Genomic DNA, 18,988 nt, shown 5'->3' on the forward strand with positions numbered 1-18,988 from the left:
TGCTAAGCAATGGGGATCAAAGATGAATGAATATTCATTTGTCTTTAAGGAGACACAGTCTACTGGAGAGAGGCAGAACTGTGAACAGATGACTGCATAAAGAGGCAAAGTCAAGTCTTATTTATTCAGAGGAAGAAGTCCCCATGATCAAGCAACAAGTAAAATCATTTCATTGTGCAAGACATGGATTTGTGATTGAAAATGCACAAGCATCTTTATCTTATTATCCATCATAGATGATCACCTATTATAATCAGAGAGATTTCTTAATGGCACAGCATCTAGAGGAGGACATCATGCATGAACCTGTCATATTCAGAAAGTAAGGAAGTGGCACAGTGGGAACAATTCAGGAAAGTAAATAAACATGACAATAGATTTAAAATCTACTTTAATTGTTCTTACTATTATTAATCTATTTGGGCAAGTAGTAGTTTTCATTGATGTTCGCATTTTTTCATTCAAGACTTGAAATCAGACATTAAGTATTAATATTATAAAAATATTACTAATTGAATTCATTCACAAATTTATAAAACTAGATCAGCACCAGAGACCTATTTATTGGAAACAAAGTAGGTAGAACAATTAAACTCATTTATAGTTCCTTCGCAACCAAAGTGGACAGAAGTTTTATATGTAGAGGTCCTGGGCCAGAGGCTATTTAATATTTTCATCAAGACTAGGATGATAGAAAAGCATGTGGATTTAGTAATTTACAGTTCTCTTTAGTTGATAAGACTGATTAATACTTTGTCAAGATCAAAATTCAACATGACCATAATATGACCTTGACAAATTGGAGAAGTGGTTTAAAACAATGCAATTTAGTAAGTCTAAGGGTCACATATGGGCTTTAAAGGGATTGGAAAGGAAATGGAAATTATAATAATGTAGGTGATACCATGCTAGTGAGAATGCATTTGTGTGTGTAATATAATATGTAACAAATAATATTGAGTATGACTTGAGTCAAGAATATAGCAATAGCTTTTACTCTTTTCTCTCTCTCACCATGGCATAGTGCTTACTCACTCACAAATATTTCTAATACATTTCATCAAAATTTAGTCATTAAATCCTGTATCCCTGCTGATAAAATTAAAAGTAATTCTAAGATATATAAATGAAGAGAAGGGTATAAAGGTACAAATAAGTGGGTGAATACTAATGAAGTTACTTTGTATCGTGCTTCACAAATACGATTTATGCATTTATCTTGTTGCTAACACATTCATTCATTCATTCATTCATCAATCATTACATATTTATAGAACTTCTACTATGTCCCAGGCACTGCATTAGGTGCTGGTAATACAAGGTGGGGGAAAGCAAGCATTGTCCATATTTCTTAGAGCCTGCGGTCTAAAGAATAATTACTAACTGTAGTAATTATAGTAGTAGTAAATACAGACAGGGTACTATGAGCCATGGAACAGGGAGCTTTTCTCATCTAGAAGGATGAGGAAAGGCATCCCTTGTGAAATGTCTTCTTAACTGATGTATGAGGTAGGTAGCCTAAGGGGACAAGGGAGTAAAGGAGTAAATATTTCTTGCAAAGGGGAAAGCAAATATTAAGAATTTGAGCTTCAAAAAAGGAATGCTTCACATTGATATTACAGTCTCAACAAATACAATTAAATTTCTGGTTGTTAATACATAGCATAAAAGTGGAGGAGTGGATTTCTGCCAAAATTAGGGCATATAGTTAGGATTAGAAATGTGCTCTGTGATATGTGACTTTAACATTGCAGTGAGACTGGGAGAAAAAACGTACAAAGAGGTTATCCTCTGGACCCAATGGCACTGATGTACATCAAGGCTTTTGCTGAAGTAGAAAACCGGCTATTGATATTGAGATGCCCTTGAATGAAACAATGACTTCAAATAAGAGTTCCAAACTGAAACTCAGAAAGACCACCAATCTGACATGACTTAAAGTTGAACTGCTTCTCAGGTAGGCAATTTATACTTTGGGGTAAATGGAAACTGGGCTTGGTTTCACTAATGATATCAATGACATTTTGCTATTAAATTTGGTTTAATATTTTCATTTTACGAATCCCTAACTTCAAAAACTCTCTAAGGGAAAGTAAGGGGAAAAGGATAGGACTAACTTGTTTATTTACATTACCTTGAATTTTAAATTTAAATTGAGTTGCGCTATCTCCACCAATGCTTGACTAGAAGGCTGCACAGTGAGTAGTTGTAATGGAGGAGATTGGCTCATTTTAATGGCCACATCTGATGGATCTCAAAGAAATTCAGGTAAAACAACTCTTTGCATAGTTCATAGTCAATTATTTATACTTACAGAAAAATGCCAGAGCCTAGAAAACTTTAAATGGTGGATAATCAGCAACATTCACATATTTCCTTGAGGTTTTCCAGGATTGTACAAACACATTTAGGCTTTGAAAGACATGTTTTAGAACTTTACTGGAGGTATTCTAAGAAATACCTTCATGTTAAAACAATCTCCAAATATTTTGGGAATAACTAGAATCTCTCTGTAAATAATTCATGCCTTAATTAATTATTATAATTGTTAGAAATTAATACTGAAGTATTTCAGAAAAAGATGACATATTAAGAATGTGACACTGCTTCCATGTCATATAAGAGCATGAGGATATCTCTATTATGAAACTTACTGCATTTTGCTACAGCACTTTTGTCTATCTTCTCGTCCAGATTACAAGCTTCTTAAAAAATAGACTGTGCACAGATCTAACTTTCTGGCCTACAATTGCAGTACTGGAGACTACTATTGAAATACGAATTCAAAGGATATTTTAGAAAACATTATAGACAGAACTCTACCATAAAAGAGCGTATATAAATATAGCATATTTTCTGATGTTATTGAATCATCTTAAATATTGCTTAATGCAAATTTCAATCTCTAAGGCACTTCTACAACATACCTGAAAAATGATCGTCATTTTGTACTTGAATGTCCTCACTGAAAGAAATTGCCAGCTCAAGATAAGTTTATTTCATTTTTAGGAAGCTCACTCTTAAAATAAGTTAAAATCTCTATTCCTCAACTTGTATGCATTTTCTTGTTTTTTATTTTTTATTTATTTTTATTTTTATTTATTTATTTATTTATTTTGCAGTATGCAGGCCTCTCACTGCTGTGGCCTCTCCCATTGAGGAGCACAGGCTCCGGACGCGCAGGCTCAGTGGCCATGGCTCACGGGCCCAGCCGCTCCGCGGCATGTGGGATCTTCCCAGACCAGGACACGAACCCGTGTCTCCTGCATCGGCAGGTGGACTCTCAACCACTGCGCCACCAGGGAAGCCCTTGTTTTTTAAATTAGGGGCAACTTGATCTTTTTTTGATTTTACAGCTTTAACATAGCTAAAGTTGGCTTTCAGGTCTTTTGCCCCCTTACCTACTCTTCATAATTATTTTTATTAAAAGAAATATATTGTGGTATAATATAAAAATATACTAACTTGAATGTACACTTTAATGAATTTTGACAAATGTGAATATTTTGTAACTTCTGTTTACATCAAGGTAGGCAGTTTTCCTATTACCCCCCTTTGCAATTTTCCCTTTCCTCTTTGCAGTCACTCTCTACTCCATATTTGATACAGGCAACTGCTAATATGTTTTCTGTCACCATAGATTCATTTTTCCTTTTCTAGAAAGTCATATAAACAGAAACATAAAGTACATACTCTTGTGTGTCTAGCTTTTTTCTCAGCATAATGTTTCTGAGATTCATCTTTGTTACATTCCTAATATTTCTATCCTTCTACTGCTGTATGATATGACATTGTATGGATATACCACAACTGGTTCACCCATATAAATCTTGTTGGAGATTTTCTGATGATGGCCATTCTGACCAGTGTGAGGTGATATCTCAGTGTAGTTTTGATTTGCATTTCTCTAATGATTAGTGATGTTGAGCATTCTTTCATGTGTTTGTTGGCAATCTGTATATCTTCTTTGGAGAAATGTCTATTTAGGTCTTCTGCCCATTTTTGGATTGGGTTGTTTGTTTCTTTGATATTGAGCTGCATGAACTGCTTGTAAATTTTGGAGATTAATCCTTTGTCAGTTGCTTCATTTGCAAATATATTGTCCCATTCTGAGGTTTGTCTTTTGGTCTTGTTTATGGTTTCGTTTGCTGTGCAAAAGCTTTTAAGTTTCATTAGGTGCCATTTGTTTATTTTTGTTTTTATTTCCATTTCTCTAGGAGGTGTGTCAAAAAGGATCTTGCTGTGATTTATGTCATAGAGTGTTCTGCCTATGTTTTCCTCTAAGAGTTTGATAGTGTCTGGCTTTACATTTAGGTCTTTAAGCCATTTTGAGTTTATTTTTGTATATGGTGTTAGGGAGTGTTCTATTTTCATACTTTTACATGTAGCTGTCCAGTATTCCCAGCACCACTTATTGAAGAGGCTGTCTTTTCTCCACTGTATGTTCTTGCCTCCTTTATCAAAGATAAGGTGACCATATGTGCGTGGGTTTATCTCTGGGCTTTCTATCCTTTTCCATTGATCTATATTTCCCTTTTTGTGCCAGTACCATACAAGAAATGCTGGAGAGGGCGTGGAGAAAATGGAACCCTCTTGCACTGTCGGTGGGAATGTAGATTGATACAGCCACTATGGACAACAGTATGGAGGTTCCTTAAAAAACTAAAAATAGAACTACCATACGACCCAGCAATCCCACTACTGGGCCTATACCCTGAGAAAATCATAATTCAAAAAGAGTCATGTACCAAAATATTCATTGCAGCTCTATTTACAATAGCCAGGACATGGAAGCAACCTAAGTGTCCTTCATCAGATGAATGGATAAGGAAGATGTGGCACATATATACAATGGAATATTACTCAGCCATAAAAAGAAATGAAATTGAGATATTTGTAGTGAGGTGGATCGACCTAGAGTCCGTCATACAAAGTGAAGTAAGTCAGAAAGAGAAAGACAAATACCGTATGCTAACACATATATATGGAATCTAAGAAAGAAAAAAAAGGTCATGAAGAACCTAGGGGTAAGATGGGAATAAAGACACAGACCTACTAGAGAATGGACTTGAAGATATGCGGAGGGGGAAGGGTAAGCTGTGACAAAGTGAGAGAGTGACATGGACATATATACACTACCAAACTTAAAATAGATAGCTAGTGGGAAGCAGCCGCATAGCACAGGGAGATCAGCTGGGTGCTTTGTGACCACCTAGAGGGGTGGGATAGGGAGGGTGGGAGGGAGGGAGATGCAAGAGGGAAGAGATATGGGAACATATGTATATGTATAACTGATTCACTTTGGTATAAAGCAGAAACTAACACACCACTGTAAAGCAATTATACTCCAATAAAGATGTTAAAAAAAAATCTTGTTGGATATTTCAGTCATATCCAGTTTTACCTATTATGAATAATGGTGTTAGAAATTTTTGTGAGCTAATTTGTGTGACATAAGACTTCATATCTCTTGGATAAGTATGAACTATTAGGTAATTGCTTGGTCATATGTAAATGTATATTTAACTTTAAAGCTTTCATGCTACAAGCCCATTAACAATGTATTCATGTTTCTCCAAGTCCACACCAAAACTTGATATTAACAGTTTTTAATATTTTAGACACTATAGTGGTATATAGTGGTATCGCATTATAATTGTAATTTCTACATCTTTGATGGAGCAATCTCTAAATATATATAAATTATATACACTTAATATATATGTTATATACAATATATGTAAGTATTTTAATTAATTTTTTTTGGAGTATAGTTGATTTACAGTATTGTGTTAGTTTCTGCTGTACAGCAATGTGAGTCTGTTATACAGATACATATATCCACTGCTTTTTAGATTCTATTCCCATATAGGTCATTACAGAGTACTGAATAGAGTTCCCTGCGCTATACAGTAGGTTCTTATTAGTTATCTATTTTATATGTAATAGTGTGTATATATATATAAAATATAATTAGGCACTTAAAAATAAAAGGAAGATATGCAAATAGCCAGTAAGTATATATTCATAGATACATATACTTTACATTTATATATATAACATATCCATAAATATATTTTTGCCATTTTCTCCCATTGGATTGTCTTTTTATTTTTGAAGTGTAAAAATTCTTTAATCTGTATATAAGCTCTTTGCCAGATATTGATATTGCAAACATTTTCCAAGTTTGATCTTTCCTGTTGATTTTCTTAATTTTTATACAGCAGAAAAATTTTAAAATTTTGATACATACTAAATTGTCAATATTTTATTTTATATTTCATAATTTTTTGTATTATCTAAAAATTGTTTTCTTGTCTTTAGGCCATGTGTTTCCCTTTGTTTTCTTCTAGATGTGTTATAATTTGGGTATCATGCTTAGATCTATGATTTAATTAGAGTTATTTTTTTGATTATTTCATATAAAGGTCATGGTTATTTTTGTCTGTATAGATATCCAATTGTTCTCTTATTCCTCAAAAGCAGTGCTATCCAACAGAAATATAATATGAAGCACATGTAATTTTTTATCTCATAGTAGCCACATTGAAACTGTAAGAATAAAGGCATAAAAATAATTTTAATATATAATTTATATTACCTCATATTACAAAATAATATTATTTCAATACATATTCAATATAAAAATATTAGTGAAATGAAGAATAAAGTTCAATGAAAAACAAACTATAGTGGTTATAAAAGGTATACCACAAAGTAAAAGTGTAAATTGTCTGTTAAATCTGAGAGGGAGCAACTAAGAGAGAAGCAAAAAGGCAAAGTTACGTATGAGATGTGGCATCTAAACCACTGGAGGATAACAATGATTTTAGAAAAAGAAAAATAAAATAGTATAAAATACAGTGATAAACTTTATGAATAGGAGCATATCGACCAGAACAAGGGAGGTGGCAATCTACACAGGATTAGACAGCACCTAGAATGATGTCTTTGCTGTCGGGCTTCATACGTTGCAAAGATGTGTGCAAATTCTGCTTCCCTTCTCTTAGGGATCACAGTCCTTAGATGCCTGTTGTTAATTTCTACAAACATGTGATGAATGCATTTTTCAGTTTTCTAGTTGCTAAAGAAGGGCAGAAGTCTCTAATCCTTAATGGACAGGATCAGATTGTGGCATCCAAGGTTGGGAGTTTCTTTCCGGTACTTTAAAAATGCCATTTTATATTATTTTGGCGTACAAATCTTCTGACAAGTCTGCATAACTCATACCTGTATTTCCATATACATAACATGTCATTTTTTCTCTGGTTGCTCCTAAGATATTCTCTTTATGGCTGTTTTCAACAATTTAATTATGATGGTAGTGGTGTTTCATGAGATTCATTGGCATTTATCTATTGTTAAATAGTTTTCATCAAATTTGACCTTTTTTCTCACCATAGAAGATCTACAGGTGACAAGTAAGCATATGAAAAGATATTCAACATTATATGTCATTAAGGAATTGCAAATTAAAATAACAATGAGATACCACTTCACATCTATCAGAATGACCAGAATCTAGAACACTTACAACACCAGATGCTGATGAGAATGTGAAGCAACGGGAACTCTTTTTTTTTTTTACTGAAGTATAATTGATGTACAATATAGAGATTCATAATTTTTAAAGGTTATACTCCATTTATAGTTATAAAATATTGTCTCTATTCCCTGTGCAGTACAATATATCACTGTAGCTTATTTTATACATAATACTTTGTATCTCTTAATCCCCTACTATACTGCCTCAACTTTTCCCTCTCCCCACTGACAATCACTAGTTTTTTCTCTATATCTGTGAGTCTTCTTCTTTTTTGTTATATTCTCTAGTGTGTTGTATTTTTTAGATTCCACATATAAGGGAATTCTTATTCCTTGCTAGTGGCAATACAGTATGGTACAGTCACTTTGGAAATCAGTTTGAGAGTTTCTTACAAAACTAAACATGTTATTTCCAAATGATCCAGCAATCATGTCTTTGGTGTTTACCCAAATGAATTGAGAACATATGTCCACACAAAAGCCTGCACACTGTTTACAACAGCTTTATTGATAATTAGCAAAACTTGGAAACAATCAAGAGGCCCTTTGATAGGTGAGTGGATAAATAAACTGTGGTACATCCAGACTGTGGAATATTATTCAATGCTAATAAGAAATGAACTTTCAAGCCATGAAGACACATGGACGAACTTTAAGTGCATCTTACTAAGAGAAAGAAACCAATCTAAAAGGCTACAAACTGTATGATTCCAACTAAATGACATTCTGGAAAAAGCAGAACTGTGGAGATAGTAAAAAAGATTAGTGGTTGCCAAGGAGGAGAAAGAAATGGATGAGTAGGCAGAGCACAGAGGATTTTAGGACAGTAAAACTATTCTGTAAGATACTACAATGGAGGATACATATCATTATACATTTGTCAAAATCCATAGAATGTACAACAGTAAGCATAAATGTAAACTGTGAACTTTGGGTGATGATGATGTATCAGTGTAGGTTCATGGATTGTAACAAATGTACCATCTAGTCTGGGATATTAATAGTGGAGGAGGTTGTGGAAACTGGGAGTATACGGGAACTCTCATTCTTTTTACTCAATTTTGCCATGAATATAAAACTTCTCTAAAAAAATAAAGTTTATTATTTTAAAAGTTTGACATTTTTTCAAATACCTGCATGATTTACCTCTTGATATTATCCCATAAGTAAGTGAATCTCAGTTTACTGTGGTTAGACTTTGTTTTCTCTTAATTTCAAAGATTTGGTATAAAAAAAGAAATGTAAAAATGTAAAATATTTTATTAATAATTTTTAGGAATCAATCATTGCAATGATTCTTACAGTAGAGTGGCTTATACACCTTCCTGTAGTTTCATTTTGAATAGTAACTGTAAAGAAGGAAAATATTTTGTGTATGCTTCTTACTAAGTCTTGCTCATTATGAAAACCAGAATGTTGACTAGAATTGTCAGTTGGAAATCCTTATATTTGAAAGGAATTTTTAAAACACAGGACTTGATGGAAAAATATAAAAATATCCATTAAGAATAACTTAATCAATATCATAAAAAATCACACTATATTCTATATTATCATAACAGCTTTTTCTATGTGACAGGCTATATACAATATATGGAGCATTTGATAATGATTGCTAATAATTCATGTACAAGAACTAGAGCTGCATCCTTGCCATATTCATCATCTCTCTAACAGTCACCTCCTTAATTTTCTCTTCTTTATTCTCCTCCCAGATCCTTTTTTAGGTTTATTGTTTGTTTCAATGGAAAAGAGAGATGTTTCTACTTTATATGTTAAAAAAAAGTTAAGATCATAAATGAGAGTTCCCATAAACTGATTTCTAGAGAGTTGGTATTTTCTCCAATAACTTCACAATGTCTACTAATATTTCCCCATTTACCTAGTTTTTTTTGTTGTTGTTGTTTGTTTGTTTTTTGCGGTACGCGGGCCTCTCACTGTTGTGGCCTCTCCCGTTGCTGAGCACAGGCTCCGGACGAGCAGGCTCAGCGGCCATGGCCCACGGGCCCAGCCGCTCCGCGGCATGTGGGATCTTCCCAGACCGATTCACGAACCCGTGTCCCCTGCATCAGCAGGCGGACTCTCAACCCCTGCGCCACCAGGGAAGCCCCTTAGGTTTTTTTTTTTTTTAACTTAACCTTTTTCTACGTCTCATTGAAATCTTGCTAACCACTCTTTATTAATATTCTTTCCAGGTGCTTATATTTTCACTATGATCATCCCTGAGATCTTCTGGGAGAATAGAATTTTGATGGCCCACACATTTTTCCAGAAAAAGCAACTTTTATATTGTTTGCAAGCTGTAAATGGAAATACGAATACCACTCTTCTTATATGAGGGCTTTAACGTTTAAATCATTGTGTGCAATATTTGTGGAGACTGTAACAGTGTAAGGTTATTCTTCCTCCAAATGCTGCCTGATAGATTCTTGAAAAAGCATTGCTGTTAATAAATAACTTCTTATCTTGATATAACGTCAACATTTCTGTTCCCAAATGTGGGAATAATATATAGAAATACTTAAGTTACATCAAGATAAAATGCCGGATATATATATATATATATGCCTGATATTATCATTGTACTATTATATGTATCAATATTACATATACATTATATTATCATTGCAATATTATATGGATCAATATATATCAATATATATATTATTATATTATCATATATATATATATACCTTATATGATCATATACATACCTTAAAATGATAATTCATTATTATTTAAATAAATTCTTGCCTGTTGAAAAATTTAATCCCATATCCTGTATGCGTGTGTGTTTGTGTGTGGGTGTGTATTGACCAAGAAGGCCTCAATATTCCCCTCAGCTTGATTAAATTTAGACAGGTTTTTTCCTGACTGTATACCCCCTAACCTCCCTTTTCTTAGAACATTTCCTTTAGAAAACTTGCAATTGTTAATTCTTTGTCCCTTTCAGATGTAAATTTTATCCCAGCCTCTGGCCGGCTTTTTTTTTTTTTTAACATCTTTATTGGAGTATAATAGGTTTACAGTGGTGTGTTAGTTTCTGCTTTATAACAAAGTGAATCAGTTATACATCTGTTCCCATATCTCTTCCCTCTTGCATCTCCCTCCCTCCCACCCTCCCTATCCCACCCCTCTAGGTGGTCACAAAGCACCCAGCTGATCTCCCTGTTCTATGTGGCTGCTTCCCACTAGCTATCTATTTTATGTTTCATAGTGTATATATGTCCATGCCACTCTCTCACTTTGTCATAGCTTACCCTTCCCCCTCCCCATATTCTCAAGTCCATGCTCTAGTAGGTCTGTGTCTTTATTCCCATCTTACCCCTAGGTTCTTCATGACTTTTTTTTTCTTAGATTCCATATATATGTGTTAGCATACGGTATTTGTCTTTCTCTTTCTGACTTACTTCACTCTGTATGACAGACTCTAGGTCTATCACCTCACTACAAATAACTCAATTTCATTTCTTCTTATGGCTGAGTGATATTCCATTGTAAGTATGTGCCACATCTTCTTTATCAATTCATCCGATGATGGACACTTAGGTTGCTTCCATGTCCTGGCTATTGTAAATAGAGCTGCAATGAACATTTTGGTACATGACTCTTTTTGAATTACGGTTTTCTCAGGGTATAGGTCCAATAGTGGGATTGCTGGGTCGTAATGGAAATAAAAACAAAAGTAAACAAATGTTACCTAATGAAACTTCAACGCTTTTGCACAGCAAAGGAAACCATAAACAAGACCAAAAGACAAACCTCAGAATGGGAGAAAATATTTGCAAATGAAGCAACTGACAAATGATTCATCTCCAAATTTTACAAGCAGCTCATGCAGCTCAAAAACAAACAAACAAAAAAAACAACCCAGTCCAAAAATGGGCAGAAGACATAAATAGACATTTATCCAAAGTAGATATACAGATTGCCAACAAACACATGAAAGAAGACTCAACATCATTAATCATCAGAGAAATGCAAATCAAAACTACAATGAGATATCATCTCACACCGGTCAGAATGGCCATCATCAAAAAACCTAGAAACAATAAATGCTGGAGAGGGTGTGGAGAAAAGGGAACCCTCTTGCACTGTTGGTGGGAATGTAAATTGATACAGCCACTATGGAGAACAGTATGGAGGTTCCTTAAAAAACTCTGGCCAGTTTTATTCCAGGACTATATTTCTCACGGACCTGGGCAACAGGGACACATCAGGAAAGAGAGAGCCCCTGTCTCCTACTTTCAGTGGGAGGGTAGAAGCCTAACTTAGATAGGAGCCATGAGCAAACCCTAATCACGTTGAGCAATCTCTCCTCTAACGTTCTCTGCTACTTTTCTAGTAGCTCATCCAAGTGTTTAACTCCATCAGTGCAATTTTTCTTTGACAGCATGTGTGCATGTGCGTGTATGTATGTGTTCACACATTTATACATATATGTATATGCACACGCACACATTTACATATATCTACCATACATACCAGACTCACTGTAGTACAATTTTGATTTATTTGTATCCTTTGGTTTTCTATAAACTGTTGTACTTATTTTTTCAAAAGAATATTAAAAGTGTTGCAGGAGGAATTTTTCAGTAACACAAAATCAGAAAGAAAACTTTTTTTCACTAATGGTTTAAAAACACAGTTATCAAAGATCTAAGCAAGTATATGACGTCTAAGATTGCCAGTCTCTAACCTTTGATTACATTTGGCCAGAGTCTTCATTTACTACCCCAATCTCTGAAACAACAGAGAAAAAATGAAAAAGCTACTTATACTTAAAATGTATGCTGATGTATTTCTGTGACCTTTAAATGTTTTTACAGTGAAATGTATTTTACACAATGACCTAATACACACACACATCCATATATAAACTGACATATGTATATACAGTTGAAAAAAAAGTTTCACAATGGGGTGCTTAATTTTACTTTGAGCAATCAATACTAATATTTTTAAATTTGATGCTTACTGTGACCAACTTACAATGCTTACCTATATTATATACAATGCACACTGATATTGTTTTCTCAATGGTCACCACTACCAACTATTAATAAACTGATATCCTAACCCATTAAATAGTGGCCTACCTATAATTCTGAAAATCGCAGACTTAGTGGAATTTAGAACTCATTTTTGGTATGGTTATAAAATACTGATAACTATATATATTATATATATATATATTTATATACATATATTAATATATATATATTCATATAGCAAGCATTAAAAGATTGCTTTTTGCAGAGGACTGGTTTCATAGTGATTTCCTGGGACTTTTCCCAGTGAGGGTGATTCTTTAAAAATCCTGCAGATCAGGTGCAGAGTGTACCTTTAAATTAAATGATAAGAGTAGCATGACTTTTAATTTGCTAAAACACTTAAAGTAGATTCTTGCAGGCAAAAGATTCATTTACAAAATGGCAGCTGATGAACTCAGAGGGAAACTATGTTGGCTTAAAAACAAAACCACATATGCCTGAGGAATTACTGTTTTCACTAAATTCTCTCTTCATGTGTTAATTGGAGGTTAGGAAGTGATTCATATATCTTTTATACTATTTCTTGCCAAATTCCCTTAAGGTGATTACAGAAATAGGAGAAATGTTTATAGGGGAAGATATGGAAAGTGAAAGCAAAACAGGCTTTGTATAATATAATGCTAAATGCAAAAAAAAAAAAAGGTTAAAAAATCTTTGTAAACTTAAAGTCATAGGATAATGATAAACAGTGATATCAATGAAACTGATAAGAGGATCTTGATAATGCTTTTTTTTTTTTCAGTAGTGATAAGCAAAGAAAAAGGAGAAAAAGGAGAAATCACACTGGGATACAAACGGACAATTTGACATAACTACATTCGTATTTTAGGAAATAAAGTTATGTTAATATTGATAACTGATTTATATTTGTATGCATTATAGATAAGGAAAATAATATCAAAAGGCAAAAATATCCATTGTGTGGGCAAGAAAACCTTCCATAAAGAATTTTTTCATTGAACCGGTTTGCAAGGCAGAAATAGAGACACAGATGTAGAGAACAAACGTATGGACACCAAGGGGAGTAAGCGGGGTGGGATGAATTGGGAGATTGGGATTGACGTACACACACTAATATGTATAAAATAGATAACTAATAAGAACCTGCTGCATAAAAAATAATAAAATAAAATTCAAAAAATTTAAAAAAAGAATTATAAGCAAAAGATCTCTATTATAGAAATATTTGAAAATTCGAAAGGGTTGCTAACACCAATAATGAATTTATTGCCTTTCCTGTGACTATTTATTTACCATATTTTTAAGGGAAAGAATAGTTCCACCACTTCCATTATAGACACATCATGATAAAAAAAAAGAATGTTATCATTATTATTATGGAAGATCATTTTTAGAGAAGGTCACTCTCTTTTCTTAGCAGCACATTAATGAACTCTTTAGGAAATTGTTAGTAGAGAAGGGCTGTGCAATTATTCTGTTAAACCACGCCCCCTCCACTTTAATCCAGATTTTTTTTCTCTCTCTTTAGGGAATTGAGGTGCAAGGAGAGGTATATTCTCTCCAGTGACTCTCTGGTTATGAATAATGTTCGCAAATAAATTTAAATTGAGCAAAAAGGAGAGTCTGCTTAGTTTCTCAAGTAGATTGAGTTTCTGCTTACATCACAGAGGAATGTAGCAGAAAAAGCAGGAGTTGCAGTAACAGAAAGACCTGACCTCAAATTATCCTGTTGCCTGTTACTAGCAGCTTGATTGTAATCAGAGTAACTTGTTTCCGAGCCTGTTTAATCAAATGTAAGACAAAGATGAATAATACCTTCCTTAGTGGCTTCAGGTGAGGATTAAGGGAGATTACATGCAAATACTTGGGATAGATATTATTCTCAATAAGTGTAATTCCTTTCTCTGTAAAAGAACTAATTCATTATGACTTAATTATCTTACTTTTCACATATCTACAATGTGAAGGTCACCAGGACAGTGGGCATGTTCAGACTTTTCTTCATAACTGTTATTATTACTTAAATTTAACACAGGGATTTAGAGGGTTTGCAAAACAAGCAGTGGAAAAGGTCTAAAGCAATGCCATTGCTGAACAAATTACAAGTTACGTTCACTGTGTGGGAAGAGACAGAGAGAGAAGATAAATCAAATTATAGGTTTGAAAGAGAGAGACCAGGAACCGTATCTGTCCACCAGCTGCCACTGTCTGAGGTCAACTGTCTGCATCTTCACCCTGACTCCTTGTACAAAATTGCCCCTTAGCCAAAGCTCATCAGATCGGGGTGTGTACTGGGTACTCGATTTGTATGCAACCAATTTCTAGACTGGTAAGCCTGGCCAAAGAAGAAGATTTGGGCAATCTTACTTTCTTGGGTTTCTAGAGTTGGGCCACTGAGACCTGAGAGATATTTGTTACCTACAGATAACATAGGATCCCCCTACCACTAGTTGAGTGGCAGTCCCAGACAAAAGAAGAATGTCAAGGTTGGGAGGCTAGTGACAGAGGGAAGGCAGTGGCAGAATCAATCTACTCTTTTTATTGATTGGTTTAAGCTGAAACTTGAATGTGAATTTGTTAAAAAAAAAGAAAAAAGAAAAAAAGAAAGTAAAGAAGAATGAAAAAAGAAAAAACAATTGGTCCTCAGTAAATAAAAAAATTAATAGTTCATGTGGGTAGAACACTTTTTCTCAATGTGTGATTCATAAAGGAAAATATTCTGAATTATGCACACAGTAAAATGTGGTGAGGGTTTTAGAAAAGCCCATACTTTGTGTGGAAATTAAATATAGGCACTGGGAAAGCTCTGACTGTGTACACAAAGACTGCCTGCGTAAGGAACATATGGAACTTACTCCATCTTCTGTAAACTACACAGGACTTTCTTTCTGCTACATCCCTCATGCGGGCAGTCAGTGCAAGAGATGTATGACTGTCACCCTGACTTTCAGCATCTCTCCCAGTGTTACGCTGAAAATATACAAAGGTGCACAACATATCCATGGGCATGATGCAACTAAATGAACTCCAGGAAATCCAGAGAGAACAGTTTACTAGAAAAGGGCTGCTTAGGCAATGACCACTGATCGAACCCAGTTGAAGTTCTCCATCAGTTCCACCATCAAGAGCCTCCAACATGGGGAACATCACACAGCCTCCACTTCTCATTTGTAGCCTGGGGAGAAGGTTCTCCATGATAGTCACTTCAATAGAATGCTAGTAAAAATGTATGAGGTTTCTGTTTGAAATATTCTTGACACCTTATATGCAAAAAAGTGACTGCAAATAAAGCTACGTGATCTGAGAGAACCAGGCAGCGCCAGCGCCGCCGCCGCCGCCGCCAACGCCGCCGCCGCCGCCAACGCCAACGCCAACGCCGCCAACGCCAACGCCGCCGCCAACGCCAACGCCGCCGCCGCCGCCAACGCCGCAGACTGAGTCGGAGGAGGGAGAAGCCAGGAAGAAAGTGGCGGCCGTGGCTGCAGAGGCGGCAGCGACGGCAGCGTCCCCCAGGGAGGGGGGCGCCGGCGAGGCTGAGACGGAGATGGAGCCCATTCCCGGCAGCGAGGCCGGCACTGACCCCCTCCCAGTCACGGCCACTGAAGCATCTGTGCCGGACGGCGAGGCCGACGGGCAGCAGTCGACGAGCCACTGTTGCCGCCGCCGCCGCCGCGGGAGCTAGCCCGCAGCCCGGAGCCGTCAGGGCCGGAGCTGCAGCCTGAGGAGAAGCTGCCCGCCCGGGTGGTGGAGCCGGCGGCAGCCGCGCCATCGGAAGGGCCTGGCCTTTCACCTTCCCCTGCATCGCCGCCCGCGGAGCCCGCGGCTCCCGAGGAGCGCCAGGAACCGCCGCTGCCCCAGCCCTCAGCCCCGGCGCTCGTGCCGCCGGCGGGCGGGGACTCCGCGGTGTTGCAACTGATCCCCGGCTCGGAGGTGCGGGTCACGCTGGACCACATCATTGAGGACGCGCTCGTCCTGTCGTTCCGCCTCGGGGAGAAGCTCTTCTCCGGGGTCCTCATGGATCTGTCCAAAAGAGATCATGAAACGTATGGTGCAATAGCCCTACTTTTGGTGGGAAAAATATACAGCCATTCTGGTGAAGCAGTGAGTAGTGGTCTTAAATGTTTTGCCTTGGTTGGCCTGGCCTGGCAACAGGGGAGTCCACTTCATCGTGGGAGGAATCACAAAACGTCAGATTTGAATCTTGTTGAGCACGAGATCAGCATTAAGTGCTGGATGATTGAATTGGTAAAGAATTTAAAGACTAACATATAGTTTGGGCCCCATGGGATCCCTGTGACAGTATTTCCCAGAAGGGAATATAAGGATAAACCTGAAGCCATGCAGCTCCAAAATAGTACATTCCAAGAAGGGACCGATGTCAAGCGTGAAGTGAATGGTGCTGTGCCCGAGACCCTTCTCCTGTCCCGCCTCCTGAGCTGAGCTTGGCCGAAAGCCTGTGGACTTCCAAACCACCACCTCTCTTCCATGAAGGAGCACCTTATCCTCCCCCTTTGTTTATCAGGGACACATATAACCAATCAATACCTCAGCCACCTCCTCGGAAAATTAAGCGACCCAAACGAAAAATGTACAGGGAAGAACCTACTTCAATAATGAATGCTATTAAACTACGACCCAGGAAAGTCTTGTGTGACAAGTGTAAAAACAGTGTTGTTGCTGAAAAAAAAAGAAATTAGAAAAGGTAGTAGTGCAAGTGATTCTTCTAAATATGAAGATTAAAAACGGAGAAATGAAAGTGTAATTACTATGAACAAAAAACTGAAAACTGACCATAAGGTGGATGGGAGAAACCAAAATGAAAGCCAGAAAAGAAATGCTGTGGTTAAGGTTTCAAATATTGCTCACAGCAGAGGCAGAGAAATCTTAATTAACTTCTTAACATCTTAACATCTTAATTAACTTCTCTGGGTTTCCTTTCCCTTATCTGTCAATGGCCTCAATAATCAGACCGTTGTGAGAATCATACAAGATACGACATGCAGCGGTCACCTGTGCTAGAAATAGTGTTGGGCTACAGCGTAGACACCAGCAACACACAGCTATTGCTGGCTATAAAAGTAACTGAGACATTTGGTGATAAATACACAAGAGATTATAAAGATGTAATACAAAAAACAGGATGTCAAATGTTTCATTATTGTTTTATAGTGATTACATGTTTAAATGATAAAATCTTGGATATATTGAATTAAAATATTATTAAAATTACTTTTATGATTCTTTTAACATGGATACTACACACTGAAAAATTACATAGCTCTTCCTCATTAGAATTCTATTCGACAGTGCCAGCAGAGAACAGAGTAAGTGCTTAATAAAGAGTAAATAAATTAAAACATTATTATAAATCTTGACTCGTATTATGTTTTCAAAAGTAAGGCAAAATTAAGCTCTATGGAATAGGAAGGAAAGGCTCATTTGTACTTTTTGTCTTAAATATTTAACACATAAACAGGCAAAGAAGTATGAAAATATTAGTTTAAAAGCTGTCTTCAGGTTGTACAAGTTCACATAAGAGAAAAGCCACAATCTATTTCGAGACAGAAGTTTTTTACCTTTTAGACAAAAGCTGAAAGCAAAAACATGAATTGGCTCACATGGTTTTGAAAAGCAAATGTCTTCTGTGTGGAGTCTGGTTAAATAGGTTCTGACAAAAGAGTTCATTCACTTTACAGAGCAGTTTAACAAGTACAGCGCTTCTTCCCCAGGAGGGTCAGGAGAAGAGGACTGGCAGAGGAGTCAGAACTGAAGGAAAAAAATCTCTGTGGAGAGAAGGATGGGAGAAGACAGCAGAGGGCGCTAAAGAAGACGGGAACAGCCAAAAATCCATCAGGGTAAGGAAAGGTTAACGACTGTTCTTTCTTTAAGAATAGTAATGATCGATATTCAATTTTAAAGTTTCGACCTAACGTGTGTTCTAAAATTCCACTCCAAATCATCGTCAGAAATCTGTTTAACAGAAGAGCCTTATGCTACTGTTGCTTTATGAGATGAAGCAAGGTGAGGGGTCCTGGAGGGTAAAGATGTTTACACGATGCATAGAGATATAGGAAACTAGTCAACGTCAAAGACTGTGAATTCATCAGAAGCAGGAAATCAGAGTGAGACATGCCAAGAATAAATATAATCTCTTGGAGAACATGTGGTACTAAGTGGTCCACATCATACTAGGAATTAACTCTCAATCGGTTTAATGAGATATTAAAAGAAAATTGACCTCGATTAGCGAAAGAGATGGGGCTTCCAGAGAACTAGCAATTAAATTATATTTACGGATGCATTTAGACAAGGAATTTCAGGAATTTCAGTAATAGAATTAGCTGACATTTGTATATTGAATGCAGATTACAAAACTCTTTCAAAAAGAGTGTCTGGTTTGATCCTTAGAATAGAGGTGGAAATTATTA

The 18,988-nt window shown here is 36.2% G+C and overlaps 1 protein-coding gene and 1 pseudogene across 1 annotated transcript in view; both read left to right on the plus strand.

Annotated features, from left to right (window-relative positions):
* LOC132500611 (basic proline-rich protein-like) overlaps positions 1 to 17,789 on the plus strand; it is a 72,961-nt gene extending 55,172 nt beyond the window's left edge. The window contains 3 exon segments of the mRNA XM_060115723.1: positions 14,825 to 14,889; positions 15,874 to 16,198; positions 16,201 to 17,789. Of these exon segments, the coding sequence (XP_059971706.1) occupies positions 14,825 to 14,889; positions 15,874 to 16,198; positions 16,201 to 16,832 (1,022 nt within the window). The 3' untranslated portion in view covers positions 16,833 to 17,789.
* On the plus strand, positions 16,899 to 17,789 carry LOC132500786 (PWWP domain-containing protein 2A-like; annotated as a pseudogene).
* Positions 17,790 to 18,988: the final 1,199 nt, after the last annotated feature.

The sequence above is a fragment of the Mesoplodon densirostris genome, chromosome 13, assembly GCF_025265405.1.
Source record: "Mesoplodon densirostris isolate mMesDen1 chromosome 13, mMesDen1 primary haplotype, whole genome shotgun sequence".
Lineage (NCBI taxonomy): Eukaryota > Metazoa > Chordata > Mammalia > Artiodactyla > Ziphiidae > Mesoplodon > Mesoplodon densirostris.